General features: G+C 43.9%; 1 protein-coding gene across 4 annotated transcripts in view; it reads right to left on the bottom strand.

The window, feature by feature from the left end:
- Nucleotides 1-19,347, bottom strand: part of abcg4a (ATP-binding cassette, sub-family G (WHITE), member 4a) — a 140,838-nt gene that overhangs the window by 11,713 nt on the left and 109,778 nt on the right. For all 4 annotated transcript variants that reach the window (XM_072593340.1, XM_072593341.1, XM_072593342.1 and 1 more), the window contains exons 8-13: nucleotides 11,408-11,522; nucleotides 8,695-8,837; nucleotides 7,187-7,285; nucleotides 5,699-5,867; nucleotides 2,910-3,010; nucleotides 161-319 (exon numbers count right to left, since the gene is read on the bottom strand). In XM_072593340.1, coding sequence (XP_072449441.1) covers nucleotides 161-319; nucleotides 2,910-3,010; nucleotides 5,699-5,867; nucleotides 7,187-7,285; nucleotides 8,695-8,837; nucleotides 11,408-11,522 — 786 coding nt within the window. The remainder of the gene's footprint in view (nucleotides 1-160; nucleotides 320-2,909; nucleotides 3,011-5,698; nucleotides 5,868-7,186; nucleotides 7,286-8,694; nucleotides 8,838-11,407; nucleotides 11,523-19,347) is intronic.

Genomic DNA, 19,347 nt, shown 5'->3' on the forward strand with positions numbered 1-19,347 from the left:
GCAGTTTTTTTATAGGAAAAGCATACAAGTGTTAGAAGCTAGTTAGAAAGCTCTTTCAAGAGGCTGACACAGACTAGATGGGTTGAATGGCCTCTTTGTCATTCTACGGATGACAATCTTTGATGTGATCTCTCGGTGTAGTTTCTGCATGGACCAGTACCTGTAAAGATGTGGATGCAGCACCAATCAGGAGTCCAAGTGACTGGGCCACCAGTGCGGTCGCTGTGGCCAGACTGGCAAACAAGAGGAAGCGGGAAGCCTCAGGGGGCTGCGATGTCATCCAGTAGACAATACTGCAGTAGACAATTGGACAGATCACCTACAGGTGGGAGAACAAGCATTTTAAAACTGGGATCGACAAACATTCCCACCTTAATACCCGTAGTGTTAGGTAAGGGGTAAGTGTAGGGGTATGGGTGGGTTGAGCTTCAGCGGGGCGGTGTGGACTTGTTGGGCCGAAGGGCCTGTTTCCACACTGTAAGTAATCTAATCTAATCTAATCTTAATACTGTCACCTCACCCTCTCATTTTGAATTTTGTATCATTTAGCTTCACTGGTGTTACGAAAATGTTATTACTTCAACTGCAGACAGTTCAGTGCACGGTAATGTCCTCAGAACACATCTGTCCCATTTGTCAAATGAAAGTCCATAGAGGACAGAGCCATCAGATATGAGAATAATGGACAAGCTGGATTGCTGTTAGGACCACTGTCACTTTATAGAAACATAGAATCCTTACAGTGTGGAAGCAGGCCGTTGGGCCCATCAAGTCCACAATGTCCCTCTGAACAGCATCCCACCCAGACTCACCCCCAACCCCATTCCTGTAAGCCTGCATTTCCCATGGCCAATCCTCCTAACCTACACATCCCTGGACACTATGGGCAATTTAGCACGGCCAATCCAACCAACCTGTGGAAGGAAACCTGAGTTCCCGCAGGAAACCCACATAGACATGAGCGAGTGTGCAGACTTTGCATAGGCAGTCGCCTGGGGCTGGAATTGAACCCAAGTCCCTGGCACTGACGGGTAGAAGTGCTAATCACTGAGCCACCATTTCTTTTACTCATTCATGGGAAGTGGACATTGCTGGCAAGGTCAGTATTTATTGCCCATCCCTAATTGCCTAGAGGGCAGTTAAAGTAAGTCTGGAGTCACATGCAGGACTGACCATGTAAGGACAGCAATTTCCTTCCTTAAAGGATATTAGTGAACCATATGGGTCTTTCCGACAATTTACAACTGTTCCACTTTAATTCCAGATATTTTATTGAATTTCAATTTCACCATCTACCTTAGTGGGATTTGAACCCAAGTCCTGAGAACATTAGCCTGGGTCTCTGGATTAATAGAATGGCAATGAAGACAAAAGGCAATCACTTCCCTAAAGACTATAATGCATGCAAGAACCAAGGGCAAGGCATTCAATGGCAGGGCTCCAGGATTATATTGAAACAGCAAAAGAATCTTCACTATATTTTCTTGAACAACACAAATACAAGCAAATACGGCTAAATAGGTATACACTGAACAAGTGAGACAGTGATTCTAAAAATATAAGTGTCTGCATCAAATTCAGTCCGATAAATTTAACCCAGCTTAATCTTTATTTTAACTGTTGCTCTTATGGCTTCACACATACACAATCTGGAATGTAGTTCTTTTTTTAAATTCTGAATCTGGCTGCACATGTCACAGCTGAGGTCCATAGGTCACTCCTACCAACAAGTGCCCTGGAGGGTTCTAGTGGTTGCAGAGGTAGTGTCCCTACCTCGGACTTAGGAGACCCTGGTTCAAATCCCATCTGCTCTAGAGGTGTGTAATAACATGTTGGAGAAGGTTGATATCGGCAAAAAAAACCTAGCGTCCCAGCCAAGTATAAGTACTGATAGTTGTGTACTAGGGTTCGTCAGACACACCCACCACACACACTCCCTCCTTCTCTCACTAAACATTCCAAATAGTGTTCTTTGGTTAAATGCAACAGACGCAGAGGCAGGGCAACTTTCTTCTCATTTACATAAAACTAAAACCCATCAGTTTCTGTTTAGAGCAGAGTTCGACCCTCAGCTTTTATCTCCATAGCAACCTCAGGGCTTCCTTGCTTCGAAAGGCTGGGTCATGAGTTCAAACAATGTTTGTAAGTACCCACAGGCTTTAGTGAAGAACCTGAAATCCAACTGTAACTGAAACAAAAACTCTACATTTTAAACCCTTAGTATAACCCCACAATAGAGACAATTATAACAACAGACATAGGAACGTAAGAACTAGGAGTGGGAGTAGGCTATCTGCCCCTCGAGCCTGCTCCGCCATTCAATAGGATCATGGCTGACCTCTTTGTGAAGTTAGCTCCACTTACCCACTCACTCAATATAACCCTTAATTCCTTTACTGTTCAAAATTCTATCTTTGCCTTAAAAACATTTAACAAGGTCACGTCAACTGCTTCACTGGGCAGGGAATTCCACAGACTCACAACCCTTTGTGAGAAATAATTCATCCTCAACTCAATCCTAAATCTGCTCTCCCCTTAATTTGAGGCTATGCCCCCTAGTTTCTCCCGCTATTGGAAACGACCTCCCTGCTTCTATCTTATCTATTCCCTTCATAATTTTATATGCTGTTCTAAGATCCACTCTCATGCTTCTATATACCCAGTAGCTTGGTGTTTGGCCCATCAGAGTGGAGAGGCTGAATGATCTCTTCCAAGGTATTTCACTGTTGATACACAACCAACTTAATGCTTAGCGATTTTTGCAAAGGTTTGTAGCTCAGGACGAGGTTCTGGATGTAAGTTTGCTTACTGAGCTGAAAACAAACCTTCCAGCTCAATGAGCAAACACACATCCAGAACTTAATGCATATTCAATGACAAAAACGAATAAATATCTGAACACGACATACTTGAAAAGGAACATCCGCCATTGTTTTAGCCAAGTAGTAAGCCTTTAGGCTGTACCAGTAGTTGAGGTGTTCTCTCAGAAATACGGACATCTCCAATGGAACTGAAAGGGGGAGAGAAAAACATGAACTGAGATTTTCCTTTCTGCATGTTTTAAATAACTAATAAAGATTAGTGTCTGTTTATAGATCTACTTTTTTTTAGATTAGATTAGATTACTTACAGTGTGGAAACAGGCCCTTCGGCCCAACAAGTCCACACCGCCCCGCCGAAGCGTAACCCACCCATACCCCTACATCTACATTTACCCCTTACCTAACACTATGGGCAATTTAGCATGGCCAATTCACCTGGCCTGCACATCTTTGGACTGTGGGAGGAAACCGGAGCACCCGGAGGAAACTCACGCAGACACGGGGAGAACGTGCAAACTCCACACAGTCAGTCGCCTGAGGCGGGAATTGAACCCGGGTCTCAGGCGCTGTGAGGCAGCAGTGCTAACCACTATGCCACCGTGCCGCCCACTTTATGGAATAATACTGAATGAAAACAGTGATCGGGAATAATTGTGGAGTCAATATGTCGCTGAAAGAGGCCGCTCAGCCCTCTGAGTCCATGACACCAGGTTATAGTCCAACAGGTTTATTTGAAATCACAAGCTTTCCCACCCCTCCCATCACCGATATTTCTCCCTCAAATAACAACAAACCTGTTGCTAGTGGGTCACCGCAAGGACCTGTTTTGGGTCCACTGTTGTTTGTCATTTATATAAATGCTTGCATAGAAGGATTGGTTAGTAAATTTGCAGATGACACTAAGGTCAGTAGAGTTGTGGATAGTAACAAAGAATGTTGTAGGTTACAGACAGACAGAGATAAGCTGCAGAGCTGGGCTGAGAAGTGGCAAATGGAGCTTAATGCAGAAAAGTGTGAAGTGATTCACTTTGGAAGGAGTTACAGGAATGAATGGTAAGATTCTTGGCAGTGTAGATGAGCAGAGAGATCTCAGTGTCCAGGTACATAGCTCCTTGAAAGTTGCCACCCAGGTTGATAGGGCTGTTAAGAAGGCATATGGTGTGTTAGTTTTTATTGGTAGAGGGATTGAGTTTCAGAACCACGAGATCATGCTGCAGCTGTACAAAACTCTAGTGCGGCCCACATTTGAAGTATTGCATACAGTTCTGGTCACCGCATTATAGGAAGGATGTGGAAGTTTTGGAAAGGGTTCAGAGGAAATTTACCAGCATTTTGCCTAGTATGGAGGGAAGGTCTTATGAGGAAAGGCTGAGGGACTTGAGGCTGTTTTCGTTAGAGAGAAGGTTGAGAGGTGACTTAATTGAGACATATAAGATACTCAGAGGGTTAGATAGGTTGGACTGTAAGAGCCATTTTCCTCAGATAGCGATGGCTAGCTCGAGGGGACATGGCTTTAAACTGCGGGGTGATAGATATAGTTCAGATGTCAGAGGTAGTTTCTTTACTCAGAGAGGCGCAAAACGCACTGCTTGCAACAGACTTGTCAACTTTAAGGGCATTTAAATGGTCATTGTGAAACTTGAAAGGGTTCAGAAAAGATTTACAAGGATATTGCCAGGGTTGGAGGATTTGAGCTATAGGGAGAGGTTGAACAGGCTGGGGCTGTTTTCCTTGGAGCGTGGGAGGCGTAGGGCTGACCTTATACAGGTTTACAAAATTATGAGGGGCATGGATAGGATAAATAAACAAAGTCTTTTCCCTGGGGTCGGGGAGTCTAGAACTAGAGGGCATAGGTTTAGGGTGAGAGGGGAAAGATGTAAAAGGGGCCTAAGGGGCAACTTTTTCACACACAGGGTGGTACGTGTATGGAATGAGCTACCAGAGGAAGTGGTGGAGGCTGGTACAATTGCAACATTTAAAAGGCATTTGGATGGGTATATGAATAAGAAGGGTTTGGAGGGATATGGGCCAAGTGCTGGCAGGTGGGACTAGATTGTGTTGGTATATCTGGTCGGCATGGACGGGTTGGACCGAAGGGTCTGTTTCCATGCCGTACATCTCTATGTCTCTGTATAGACGAGAATGGAATAGTGTAGGTTAGATGGGCTTCAGATTGGTTCCACAGGTAACATTGAGGGCAAAGGGCCTGTACTGCGCTGTAATGTTCGATGTTCTATGTTCTATATTCGATGTTCTATGTTCTATGTTCGATGTTCTATGTTTGATGTTCGATGTTCTATATGCTGATCAACACTACTGCTTATGGGATTCCCACTGAGTCAGTCTTCTAGTGCTGCATTATAGTAGTTACTGCACTTCAAATGTATTTAACTGATTGTAAACTGCTCCTTTATGCCCTCAGTAAATGTGTATAGTAGTTGAGAGTCTAATGTTAAGTTTGGAAGCGTATGTGTGCAATGTGTGTCTCTGTAAACAAAAGCTTGTGGGTGTGGAATAATGAGGTGCAAATTCTATCTTTCATCATCAGGTTGAACAATGTGAAAGGGACTGTAAAAATGAATGATCTTTTTCCCTTATACTTAAGCAAATCCACTTATAAAAAGAAAACATCCTTGGACACAATGGGCAGTTTAAAATGGCCATTCCACCTAACCTGCACATCTTTGGACCGTGGGAGGAAACTGCAGCACCCGGTGAAAACCCACACAGACACAGGGACAGTGTGCAAACTCCATACAGATAGTTGCCTGAGGTTGGAATTGAAACCACTGTGAGGCAGCAGCGCTAACTACTGAGCCACCATTTCACCTTTGAAAGTTACAATCAAACAAAATGAGAATAACATTTCTCCTTACAGGTCAGGACAGTTGGCATCAGAGCAGCAAACATGAGGAAGAGCATGGAGAAGAAGAGGCATCCTGTGTTGTTGAATACTTTCTCTGCCTCATCACCAATGTTCAGGTACAGCAGACCGATGAGGACTCCAATGCAGATGTGAGACATGAATCGTAAATGGGTCAAAACCTAGAAGGGACAAGATAGTGGGGTCCACTGTGAGATTCAAATGGGCACACACACACACACACACACACACACAAATACATACAAAATAACTTGTTTCATTTTTAATGTTTGCCTAATCTTGCAGTACTTTGATCTCGGAACACTTTCTTGACATCTGCTTTGAGTGAGCGAGCCCAGAAGCTGAAGGTTAGACTAACAACGGAAGATGAGGGAAACACTCAGGAGGCTTTTTCAGCATTTGTGGGGAGAGGAACTGAAATTCCATTTCAGGTTGATGACTTTCCATCAGAAACTGGGTCATGCTGGGGGTGAGCATTATTTAAAAAGAGAGAGTCAGTGTAAAGGAGGGTGCAGGAAAAACAAGAGTCGAGAGTGGTGCCGGAAAAGCACAGCAAGTCAGGCTGCATCTGAGAAGCAGGAAAATTGATGTTTTGGGCAAAAGCCCTTCATCAGGAATGAGGGAAAATGCAGGAAAAACAAACTGTATGGAAAGATTTGTGAATATGGGATAGAGGGAGTATTTCAATAATAACATAATTGAACAATATTGAGAGTGTTCTATATGGTATCACTGACTATTTCCTTTCTTAGATGTCTCACCTCCATTTCCTGTGGCTCTGCACTTGCTGACAAGTTGTGCAGTTCTAAGTTTTTGGCAATTCTGATGAAAGATCATTGATACAAAATGCGACCTCTGTTTCTATCTCCACAGAAGCAGCCTGACATCGAACATTCACTGTTTTTAAATCAGATTTTCAGCAATATTTTGCTTCTGGTTGAACAAAGTTCTGGGGTTGGAAGTGGGTAGTGTTCCTGCCTCTGAGCCAGAAGCACGGATCATACTTTAGGTCGACGAAGGTGCATTAACAATGTGGTCAAATGGGTTAATGGGCAATGGCAGGAGAAGGCAGTAAGAGTGGGAGAGATTCCTGGTCAGCTGAGTAAACCCCTATCCAGGCTATAACATGCAAGACACTCTAGTCTCCCCACATGAACTGTAACATGTGTCGACCAATGAGGCTGATGGTGGGCTGTGGACTCTCAATCCCACCAACAGTGTGACTACCCAACAGTGGAAACATTTGCAGTTTTCCCATTCCCAGGAGAAGGTCACTGTCAGATGGTGAAACTCTGTTGTATTTCCAACTCTAAGATAGGGGGTAGGGAGGGTAAAAGCATCTTTTATCCCAGTCCTTCTCTATTCAAATGGCAGCTGAAGTGAACTGCAAACACCCCCATCCCCTCCACATCAATCCCCACCCTCCTACTGAAATTAATTCGGCATTCTCTAACTGAGCAACACGTCCAGCTGACCTTACCATGTCTCGCAGAATGGAAATGAAGGTCCTTCTGAAGAGGATATAAAACTGAACAAAGGAGCTTATTGCAAAAGTGCAGCTCTCAATGGGGCCTGCGTCCTGTACAAAGAGAGAAAGAGAGAGAGAGAGAAGATCAGAAGAACATGACAGTTTCTAGTTTTTGTGTTCACCATGTTAAGGATATATTTTATTGACATTCAGTCTGAGCATCCAGTTTAGTTTGTCATGTATGCAGGTCTAATGCAGACAAGAGCTTTACATATCCAGCAATGACTGTTCTACATGGCAGTTTGACATTTCCTAGTTTCCACATCCTTATCCACACCTATGATGCTTTCTCTTCACAATACAGTACTGGGAATGAGTGACCCTGTCAGGAGATGTAGTCTTTTGCATGACACAAGAATTAGGAGCAGAAGTAAGCATTAACACCCTTTTTGTCTCCATTCAAAATAAATGCGTGTAACCTTTGAGCTTGATCCCCTTATCTCTTAATTTCCTGGATCCCCATCTAACAATCTCAGCTTTCAACGCACTCAGAGACCAAATTTATAAAACCCTCTGCCGCAGGAAATTCCAAAGATTCGCAGCCCCTTGGGTGAAGAAATTTCTCCGCATCTCAATCCAAAATGGCAACCCCTTTATCCTCAACTCATGACCCCCCTGGGCTTTCGGCTCTTACAGTTAGGGGAATTGCTCTCCAAGCTACCCTATCAAGTTCACTCAGAGTTGGAGATGTTTCAGTGATATCAATGCTCATTCTCTGAACTTCCTGAGGCATTAAATGGAGACCCAGTCTGCCCTCTTCAATGGATATTAAATATTTCACCACAGTATCTGGAAGTCAAGCAGGGGAATTCTTCAACAGTGGAGATCTGCTTGATATCATCCAACATCACAAAAACAGATGATCTGGTCACGGAATATTTTGCCATTTGTGGAAGCTTGCTGTGCAGGTGAGAAGCTGAGAATTTATATTTATGTCGTGGGACATAGATGTCACTAGATGACCAATATTTATTGCCCCTTGAGAAGGTCGTGTTGAGCTGCCTTCTTAAACTGCTGCAGTCTGTGTGCTGTAGGTAGAGCCACAATTTGTTAGGGAGGGTTACCAGGATTCTGACCCAGTGACACTCAGGAAACAGCGATACAAGACCATAAGATATAGGAGCAGAATTAGGCCATTTGGCCCATCAAGTCTACTCCACCATTTGATCATGGCCGATATATTCCAGAACCCTATTCTCCTGCTTTCTCCCTGTTACCCCTTATGTTTCCAAGTCAGAATAGTGAATAGCTTGGAGGGGAACTTGTAGTTTTTATGGTGCATGTATTTACTTATTGAGTATTTTCTAAATATCATAGAATTATGGAACATTGCCTTGGGACAGAAGAAAAGTAATTGCAATTTAAGACGACATGAACCCATTGAAAACTCTACCCAGCTGGAGTCCACTTGTCACATCATCGTTATGGTGTCAAGAAAGTTTTGATTCTCACTGGATTACCGTCAAGCTCTGGGATTTCCAGCTTGAAGGATCACCCCCTTTGGACGGGTTCTTCTTTTCCGCCATGGTGCACATTCCATCCTGAACAGCCTTGAACAGCAGAGGGTTCAAATCTCCATATTCACCCGAGGCAACTTCAATAACTGGGCAAGCAAGCAAAAGGGGGTCAGGGTGAAAAGAACAAACTTTAATCCTCAATAAGATACAGCGGAGGGAGGTAGGGAATGGATTAAACCAGGTACATAGAGTCTCTACAGTGCATAAAGAGGCCATTTGGCCCATCGAGTCGGCACTGACCCCTTGAAGAGCATCCCACCCAGACACACCAATTCACTGTATTTACATTGGCCAGTCCACCTGACCTGCACACCTTTGGAAGGAAACAGGAGCAAACAGAGGAAACCTGAGCAGACAAAGGGAGAACATGCAAACCCCATGCAGACAGTTGCCCGAGCCTAGATTCGAACCAAGTGCTGTGTGGCTGTAGTGCTAACCACTGAGCCACCATGCCTTCCCATGAGTGGTCTCCTGCTTCTCGGATGCTACCTGACCTGCAGTGCTTTTCCAGCACTGCATTTTTCATCTCTGACTCTCCAGCATCTATAGTCTTTACTTTCTCCATGCCTCGTCTTCCAGAACACATGGAAGAGAAGTTTTGCCCCAGGGATTTGAACCCAGCGCACACAGGGAAATAGCACTTCTTGTACCTTCACAGGATGTGAGCATCTCTGGCTGGGCCAGCCAGACAACCCCTAATTGCCTAGGGGGCAGTTAAGAGTCAACCACATCACTGTGGCTTTGGAGTCCCATGTAGGTCACACCAGTAGGGGCAGCAGTTTCCTTCCCGAAAGGGGATTAGTTAACTGGATGTATAACCCCCAACCCCCACAGTAGTTTCATGGTCACCATTAGATAACCCTAGATTTTTAATCATTTCAAATTCCACCATCTGCCATGGCAGGACTTGAACTCAAGCCCCCAGAACATTACTTGTGTCACCAGACTGCAACAATACTACAAGGCCATCACCCCCTCCTCCCCTAACCCCCAATGTAGGTACCTAGCAATCGGCTGCACAATTGAATTGAGAGATATTTTTGTGCATTTAGAGGTTGTAACACACAGAGATGTTTTTCTCTCTCTTATTCTCTTTCCACTCAGAATAATTTCTTTCCTCTTTAGATCAGCTACAAAACGGAGGAAGCAAGCAGCAGAGGAAACTACTTGAAAGAAGTGGTCAGATCCTTGGGAGTGTTGCTGAACAAAGAGACCTTGGAGTGCAGGTTCTTAGTTCTTTGAAAACGGAGTTGCAGGTAGACAGGATAGTGAAGGAGGAGTTTGGTATGCTTTCCTTCATTGGTCAGTGCATGGAGTATAGGAGTTGTAATGTTGGGGCAGTATAGGACATTGGTTCGGCCACATTTGGAATACTGCATTCAATTCTGGTCTCACTGCTGTAGAAAGGATGTTGTGAAACTTTGAAAGGGTTCAGAAAAGATTGACAAGGATGTTGCCAGGGCTGAAGGGTTTGAGCTATAGAGAAAGACTGAATAAGCTGGGGCTATTTTCCCTGGCGTGCTGGGAGTTGAGGGATTTATAAAATCATGAGGGGCATGGATAGGGTGAATAGCCAAGGTCTTTCCCCCAGGGTAGGGGTGTTCAAAACTTGATGGTATAGGTTTAAGGTTAGAGGGGGAAAATTTAAAAGGGACCTAAGGGGCAATTTTTTTCACACAGAGGGTGTGCGTATGGGATGAGCTGCCAGAGGATGTGGTGAAGGCTGGTACAATTACAACATTTAAAAGGCATTTGGATGGGTATATGAATAGGAAGTGTATAGAGGGATATGGGTCAGGTGCTGGCAAATGGAACTGGATTAATTTAGGATATCTGGTTGGCATGGACAAGTTGGACTGAAGGGTTTGTTTCTATGCTGTATGTCTCAATGACTCTGAGTGTCAGTGACTGGGTGTGGAGATCTGTCAGAAACCCTCCCAAATTCCCCTCAAGCCTCCCAGTTTCCTGACGCTATAATCTACACACCGTCCTATAGTGTGGTTCCACTTGGGTGATGACTGCTCTCCAGTGAGCTGGCTCCAGTCTTCACACACGAGCTAAAAGGTTCTCGTCAGCAAATGTGACCCAAACCCAGCTGAAGTTAACACACAGTCAGTCTCTAGTGAGAGTGTGGGAATCTAAGCAAGCTGTCTCCTTTACAAGGTACACAGAGGCCATTGGCAGGATCTGTGCTCACATCTCAGCTACATTCAGCCATGTGCCAATTCCTAGGAACAGCTCTCCAATCAATCCTACTCTCGTGCTCTTTACCCACTACCCTGTATTTTGTTTCTTCATCAGAGCCTGTGGCCAAAGCATATTGGGTGGCATGGTGGCTCAGTGGTTAGCACTGCTGCCTCACAACATCAGGGTCCCAGGTTCGATTCCAGTCTTGGGCGACTGTCTGTGTGGAGTTTGTACATTTTCCCGGTGTCTGCGTGGGTTTCCTCTGGGTGCTCCACTTTCCTCCCACGTTCCAAAGATGTGCCGGTCGGGTGAATTGGCCATGTTAAATTGTCCATAGTTGTTAGGTGCATTAGTCAAAGGGGGGGTGGTTTACTCTTCGGAGGGTCGGAGTGGACTTGTTAGGCCAAAGGGCCTATTTCCACACTGTAGGGAATCTAATCATTAATAAAGCAGTGCCTTTTCCACTTACTAAAATCAGCAGGGTTGTGATAGGTTGGACAATGCAAGCCCAGGCCTTTAAGGTATGGGATGAGGCTGGGGACTACTCCTTTGTAGATGCACTGCCCTTGACTCACGATGAACAGCTGAGAGGACAGAAAAGAGATCGGAATTAAAACACGCACTGTTAAAGGTTCCTCATCATTAAACTTGGTTATTTTGTAAAATTAAAACTCAATCCAACCAGATTCGTGCCCTGTTCTATCCTAACTGATGTTGACTGAATGTTATTTGTTTAAATAGATGACATAACTTCATGTTTACAGGATGACTAACTTGATGGAATTCGTTTCTGACACAAACAGAGCTGAATTAACACAAGTGAAATTGTTGTCTCAATGTACAGAGCTAGCACAATAACATCATAAGGAATAAGAGCTAGAGGAGGTCATTCAGCCCCTCTGGGCTTCCCTGCCATTCTATCACATCATGACTGATCTGCCCCAACCTCAACTCCTCCTTGATGCCAGCTCCTCATAGCTTCAATTCCTCGACATCTCAAAAATCTATTTACCTCCTCTTTTAGCACTTGTGATCCACCCTCCAGAATGCTTTCAAATACAGAATTCTAGACATTAAAGGAAAAGGTGAAGTTGCCATAGTCCTATCAAACCATTGGACTGCTCGCTCATTGAAGAGAGACGACTGGTGGGGGTTTAACCTAAGGGTCACCACACCTCAGGTGAGGGGAGAGGTTGAGAAGGAGAGTCCCACACTGCCTCAGCCACTGGGGGAGTTGAACCCATGCTACTGGCATCACTCTGCATTGCAAACCAGCTGACCAGACAACTGACTATCCTGGCACTGTGTCTTTTTTTAAGTGCAAAAGTGTACATTGCACTCCAACTGTGATCTCATCAACATCAAGTATAGTAACAATATTTCCCTATTTTGAAATTTCAACACTCCAATTGAAATAAAGGTCAATAAAGGTCAAAATTCCATTGGCCTTACTAACTACCACATGCACTTGCATGCTAACGTTTTATGTTTTATGCACAAAAACATCCTGATTCAACTGTGCTGCACTTCTTCATTCAAATAATAGTATGTCGTTTCATTCTTATTACCAAAGTGTATGCCATCACACTTTCCTACATTAAGCTCCATCTGTACAGATCTTGCCCTGTCACTTAACCTATCTATATCCCCCTGAAAATTCCTTATGTCATCATCCAACCTGTTTTTTTTTGTCAGAAATTTGGATGCATTACACTTGCCCCCTCCTCCAAATCATTAATATGGATAGCTGATGATTGAGGCCCTGGGACTGATCCTCAGGGCACTAATTATGTCTTTCCAACGTCAAAAAGCTCCAGGAATCCTGACTCTCCTTCTTCTGTGCGTTAACTAAATACCAATCTATGCTAACTCATCACCCCAAAAATGTGAGTTCCTACCTCGTGCAATAATCATTATGTGACATCTTATGAGTGCCTTTAAGAAATACAGATATGCTACATCTACCAGTTCCCCTTTTGTTAACTCTGCTTGTTATATCTTCAAAGAACTAGCAAATTTGTGAAACATGATTTCTCTTTCACAAAACAATGATGACTCTGTTTGATTATATTAAGCTTCTCTTAATGCCCAGCTATTTCATGCTTAATAATGTACCCTAGCATTTATCAGTAACAGATGTTAGGCAAGCTGATCTATAGTTTCCTGCTTTCTGTCTCCCTCCTTTTTGAACAGGGCCATCCAATCTACTGGAACCCGACCGGAATCCAATAAGATCTGGAATATTTCAACCAATGCCTCCATAATCTTTGCAGCCACATCCTTTAATGGACTCAGGACAGCAAGAAGGGGCATGAAAAATCCTTAGCAAGTAGGATTAAGAAAAACGAAGGCATTTTTCACTTATGTGAGGAACAAGAGGGTGGCCAGAGTGAGGTTAGGGTCGATCAGGGATAGTGGAGGGAACTTGGGTCTGGAGTCAGAGGAAGTAAGGGAGGTCCTTAATGAATACTTTGCTTCTGAGAGGGAACCTTGACGTTCTGAGAGGGAACGTTCAGCGCGAAATAGACTGATATGCTGGAACAGGTTGATGTTAGGAAGGAGGATGTACTGAAAATTTTGAAAAATATAAGGATAGATACATCCCTTGGGCCAGATGGGATATACCTTATAAAGTGAGAGAAGAGATTGCTGCACCTTTGGCAATGATCTTTGTATCCTCACTGTCCACCGGAATAGTATTAGATGATGGGAGATTGCAAATGTTATTTCCTTGTTCAAGAAAGGGAACCGGTATAATCTTGGGAATTAAAGACCAGTCAGTCTTACATCAGTAGTGGGCAAAGTATTAGAGAGGATTCTGAGACACAAGACTTATGAATATTTGGAAAACCAAAGTTTGATCAGAGATAGTTAGCATGGTTTTGCAAGAGGCAGGTCATGCCACACAAACCTTATTGAATTCTTTGAGGATGTGAAAAACATATTGATAAAGGTGGAGCAGTGGGTGTGGGTTACATAGATTTTAGCTAAAAATGTGTTGCTGAAAGAAGGGCTCATGCCCGAAACGTCGATTCTTCTGCTCCATGGATGCTGCCTGACCTCCTGCGCTTTTCCAGCAACACATTTTCAGCTCTGATCTCCAGCATCTGCAGTCCTCACTTTTTCCTTACATAGATTTTAGCAAGGCAGTTGGTAATGTTCCCCATGGTAGGCTCATTCAGAAAGTAAGGAGGCATAGAGTACGGGGAAATTTGGCTGTCTGGATACAGAATTGGCTACAGAAAACAGAGGGTAGTAGTAGATGGAAAGTATTCAGCCTGGAGCTCGGTGATTCCACGGGAATTGATTCTGGGACCTCTGCTCTTTGTCGTTGTTATAAATGACTTGGTTGAGGAAGTGGAAGGGTTGGTTAGTAAGTTTGCTGATGACATGAAGGTTGGTGGAATGGTGGATAGTATGGAGGTCTGTTCTAGGTTGCAATGCAACATTTTACAGGATGCGGAGCTGGACTGATAAGTGGCAGATGGAGTTCAACCTGGACAAGTGTGAAATCATTCACTTTGGAAGGTCAACTTTGAATGCAGAATACAGGGTTAAAGGCAAGATTCTTGGCAGTGTGGAGGAACTGAGGGATCTTGGGGTCCATGTCCAGAGACCCCTCAAAGTTGCCACCCAGATTGATAGGCTTGTTAAGAAGGCATATGTTGTGTTGGCTTTCATTAGTAGGGAGATTGAGTTTAAGAGCCACGATGTTATGCTGCAGCTCTATAGAGCCCTCATTAGACCACACTTGGAATCGTGTGCTCAGTTCTGGTCGTCTCATTATAGGAAGGATGTAGAAGCTTTAGAGAGGGTGCAGAGGAGATTTACAAGGATGTTGCCTGGACTGGAGGGCATGTCTTATGAAGTATGGTTGTGGGAGGTTAGGGCTCTTCTACTTGGAGTGAAGAAGGATGAGTGTTGACTTGATAGAGGTATATAAGCTGTTGAGAGGTATAGATAAAGTGGAAAGCCAGATACTTTTTCCCAGGGCAGAAATGTTGATCATGAGAGGACACAGGAAATTAGAGGAAGGTTTAGGGGTGATGTCAGAGGTAAGTTCTTTACACAGAGGGTGGTGGGTGTGTGGAATGCACTGCCAGGAGTGGCAGTAGAGTCAGATACATTAGGGTTGAAAACGTGTTGCTGGAAAGGCGCAGCAGGTCAGGCAGCATCCAAGGAGCAGGAGATTCGACGTTTCGGGCATGAGCCCTTCTTCAGGAATGAAGAGAGTGTGTCTAGCAGGCTAAGCTAAAAGGTAGGGAGGAGGGACTTAGGGGAGGGGCATTGGAAATGCGATAGGTGGAAGGAGGTTAAGGTGAGGGTGATAGGCCGAAGAGGGGGGTGGGGGCGGAGAAGTCAGGAAGAAGATTGCAGGTTAGGAAGGTGGTGCTGAGTTCGAGGGTTGGGACTGAGACAAGGTGGGGGAAGGGGAAATGAGGAAACTGGAGAAATCTGAGTCAGATACATTAGGGACATTTAAGTGATTCTTGGATAGGCACATGGAAGATAGTACAATGAAGGGTATGTAGGTTAGTCTCACCTCAAAGTAGAATAAAAGGTCAGCACAATACCGAAGGCCGAAGGGCCTGTACTATGCTGGACTGTTCTATGTTCTATGTTAAAACCCTTGGATCTGGCCATCAGGAGCTGGTGACTTGTCTACATTAAGTCCCAATGGTTTATCAAAACCTGTCAAAACATTGATTTAATGCTCTGACTGCTTTGATTTTCTACATTGGATAATATCAGTAATTTGCTGTTTGACGAACCTGCTTTGCCCAGTTAATTCAACACCTTCACCTCTCTGTCAGGGTTGGAGGATTTGAGCTATAGAGACAGGTTGAACAGGCTGGGACTATTTTCCTGGAGCGTTGGAGGCTGAGGGGTGACCTTTTAGAGGTTTATAAAACCATGAAGGACATGGATAGGATAAATAGATAAGGTATTTTCCCTGGGGTGGGGGAGACCAGAACTAGAGGGCATAGGTTTCGAGTGAGAGGGGAAAGATATAAAAGAGACCTAAGAGGCAACTTTTTCATGCAGAGGGTGGTACATGTATGGAATGAACTGCCAGAGAAGCGGTAGAGGCTGGTAGGTGGGACTGGATTGGGTTGGGATATCTGGTCGGCATGGACGAGTTGGACCAAAGTGTCTGTTTACACATCTCTTTGACTCTATGACTCTATAATTAACATTCATGAGATTCCTTCCTGGGATGAAAAAGCTTTCCTGATGAGTGATTAACTGGAGGAACAAGGAGTGATCTTATTGAAACACATACAATTTGTAGAATTTCAGCCCCAAAGGGGGAGTCTGAAACCTGTGGACCATAGCTGCAGGATAACAAGCTGGCCATATAAGACTGGGATGGCAAGGGATTTCTTCACAAGAGCTTGGGAAAAGTCATAGTGTGAAAGTAAGGGATTGCCCCCTTAAGACAGAGATGAGGAAACTATTGTTTTCTCCTAGAGAGTTGGGGGGGAGAGGGGGGGGGGGGGGTGGTCTTTAAAATTCCCTTTCCCAAAAGGCAGTAGATGCAGAATCTTAAGGCAGATGGAGATCGATTCTTGATGACCCAGGAGGTGACGATTATCGGAGGATATGCAGAAATGTAGAGTTGAGGTTAAAATCAGATCAGCTACGATCTTGTTGAAAGGAGCAGAGGGCACAAAGGGCAGAGTGGCTTACATTTATTTTTTTGGTCGTACATAGGAACAGGAGGAGCCATTCGGTCCATCGACTTGCCCCACCATTCAACATAATTGTGATTGATCGAACACTTCATGCCTTTTACTCATCTAGTCTTCATAGCTCTATATCCCATTGGTAATCAGAAATCCATCAATCTCTCCCTTAAACATAATCATAGACTGAACTTCCACAGCTCTCTCTGGTAGAGAATTCCAAAAGTCTTCTCATCCCATACCTGTGCAGCATTCCCCTTATTCATAAATTATTTTTCTTGGTTCCAGACTTCACAATATGGGGGAACATTTCAGTTGCATCTACCCTGTCTATTCTTTCAAGTATTTTGTACATTTGTTGGGGATTTTCACATCTTCTACCCCAAGAGGACTGTGGAGGCTCAGTTATTGAACATGTTCACGTTTGCGGTCAATGGATTTTTTTGGTGCTACAGGAATTCAGGGTGGGGAAGGTTCAGTAGATTAGTCATGCATTTGTGGGATGTTGCAGCAAAGTTGAATATCCATGCAATCTACTCCTTATATTTTGAAGTCAATTGTTTTATAATATATGTGGTTTTGTGCTGCCTGGGATCTTTCCAGTTAGGGTTTTGTTTGAATTACTCAAATTCCCTTCACAGCCAAAAGACAGAGGGAAGCTCCCATCAGTGTCAACTTTACTTGAGTGGGGTGGTTTTGTGGGGGGGGGGGGGGTGATGTTGCATGACAGGCTTGTGGTACATAATTGCTGATGATTCTAGTGTTTGGAAAAAAAATTAGCATCTAGTCCATACACTAAGGAAAAGGGGAAGACTTTAATTTTGTAAAGAAAACACTTAAAGAATAAAAGAGAGGGGGTTAAAAACTCAACACTGATGAACACTTTCGAGAATATGTTGCTCTGGCCCAAAACGTCGATTCTCCTGCTCCTCGGAAGCTGCCTGACCTTCTGGGTTTTTCCAGCACCAAACTCTCGACTCTGATCTCCAGCATCTGCAGACCTCACTTTCTGCTACTGATGAATTGGAGATGCTGGTGTTGGACTGGGGTGTACAACGTTAAAAATCGCACAACATCAGGTTGTAGTCCAACAAGTTTAATTGGAAGGACTAGCTTTCGGAGCGCTGCACCTTCATCCGGTGGTTGTGACCTGGTGAAATCACCTGATGAAGGAGCGGCGCTCCGAAGGCTAGTGTGCTTCCAAGTAAACTTGTTGGACTATAACCTGGTGTTGTCTGATTTTTTAATCTCGTACGGATGAACACTTCATGACTTGCAATGCCATCATAGGACAGAAGGTGGCAGTCAACACAACAGTGTACACCTGAGACAGTTGCATCATTGTCCCTTTGTTGATTTTAATTGTGATTTGCTTGTAGCTGATGCTAAGAAATCCCATATAATCAAACCTGAGGTCCTACTGATAGGATATGAATAATTTTGCAAAGATTGATCCTGCTGCACTTTTCCTTCTGTTGCTTTTTGTTCTTTTGTCATTTTTCAGCGCTGTGACGTCATCCATAGTCAGAACTCAGTAAACTGGAGAAGGTTCAGATGAGATTCACCGGGGTATTGCTGGGAATAGGGGGTTTGAGTTATAATGAGGGACTGGATAGGCTGTAGGCTGGCACCTTTTTCCCTGGAGCGTTGGAGGTCAAGGAGTTACCTCATAGAGGTTTATAAAATAATCAGGGGCATGTACTGGGTGAATGGCAGGCGTGTTTAACCAGGATGGGGTATTTCAAGACTATGAGGCATATTTTTAAGGTGAGAGGAGAAACATTTAAAAAAGACATGGGGGAAATTATTTTTGAACAGAGTGTCATTGATGTGTGGAATGAACTTCCTGAGGATGTGGCATATGTGGGTACAATGTTTAAAAGACACTGAGATAAGTCCATGAATAGGAAAGGTTTAGAGGGATATGGGCCAAGTGCAGGAAGGTAGGACTCATTTAGTTTGGGATTACGGTCAGCATGAATTAGTCGGACTAACGGGTCTGTTTCTGTGCTGTTTGAGTCCATGACTCCATCTCAAAATGCAAAGAACAAATTGTCTGGGTTAAACTGTTATCCAATCTATAAATAATCAGTGAAAATAGAGTCATAGGGATGTACAGCATGGAAACAGACGCTTCAGTCCAACTTGTCCATACCAACTAGATATCCTAAATTAATCTAGTTCCATTTGCCAGCACTTGACCCATATCCCTCTAAACTCTTCCTATTCATCCACCCATCCAGTTGCCTTTTAAATACTGCATTTGTACCAGCCTCCACCACTTCCTCTGGCAGCTCATTCCACAAACACGCACCACCCTCTGTGTGAAAAAGTTGCCCCTTAGGTCCCTTTTAAATATTTCCCATCTCACCCTAAACCTATGCCCTCTAGTTCTGGACTCTTCCCACCCCAGGGAAAAGATCTTGTCTATTCACTCTATCCATGCCCCTCGTGATTTTATAAACCTCTATAAGGTCGCTGCACAGCCTCTGATGCTCCAGGGAACATATAGGTAGATTTCCTCACTGTGCCCTAATACTGTTATCAGTCTAGAAACTGACATGACAACATAAGGAATTGACTTTGCTAATCTTTTACAAAGTAGAAAATTCAGCATTCAAACATTGATTTTTTTTTCTATCTGTTTTGTCATGATGAAAATATAAACCAATCACGGTGAACTCAGGCTGAGTTTAAACTTCAAAACTGTTAATCTATCTAA

The sequence above is a fragment of the Chiloscyllium punctatum genome, chromosome 23 (assembly GCF_047496795.1).
Source record: "Chiloscyllium punctatum isolate Juve2018m chromosome 23, sChiPun1.3, whole genome shotgun sequence".
Lineage (NCBI taxonomy): Eukaryota > Metazoa > Chordata > Chondrichthyes > Orectolobiformes > Hemiscylliidae > Chiloscyllium > Chiloscyllium punctatum.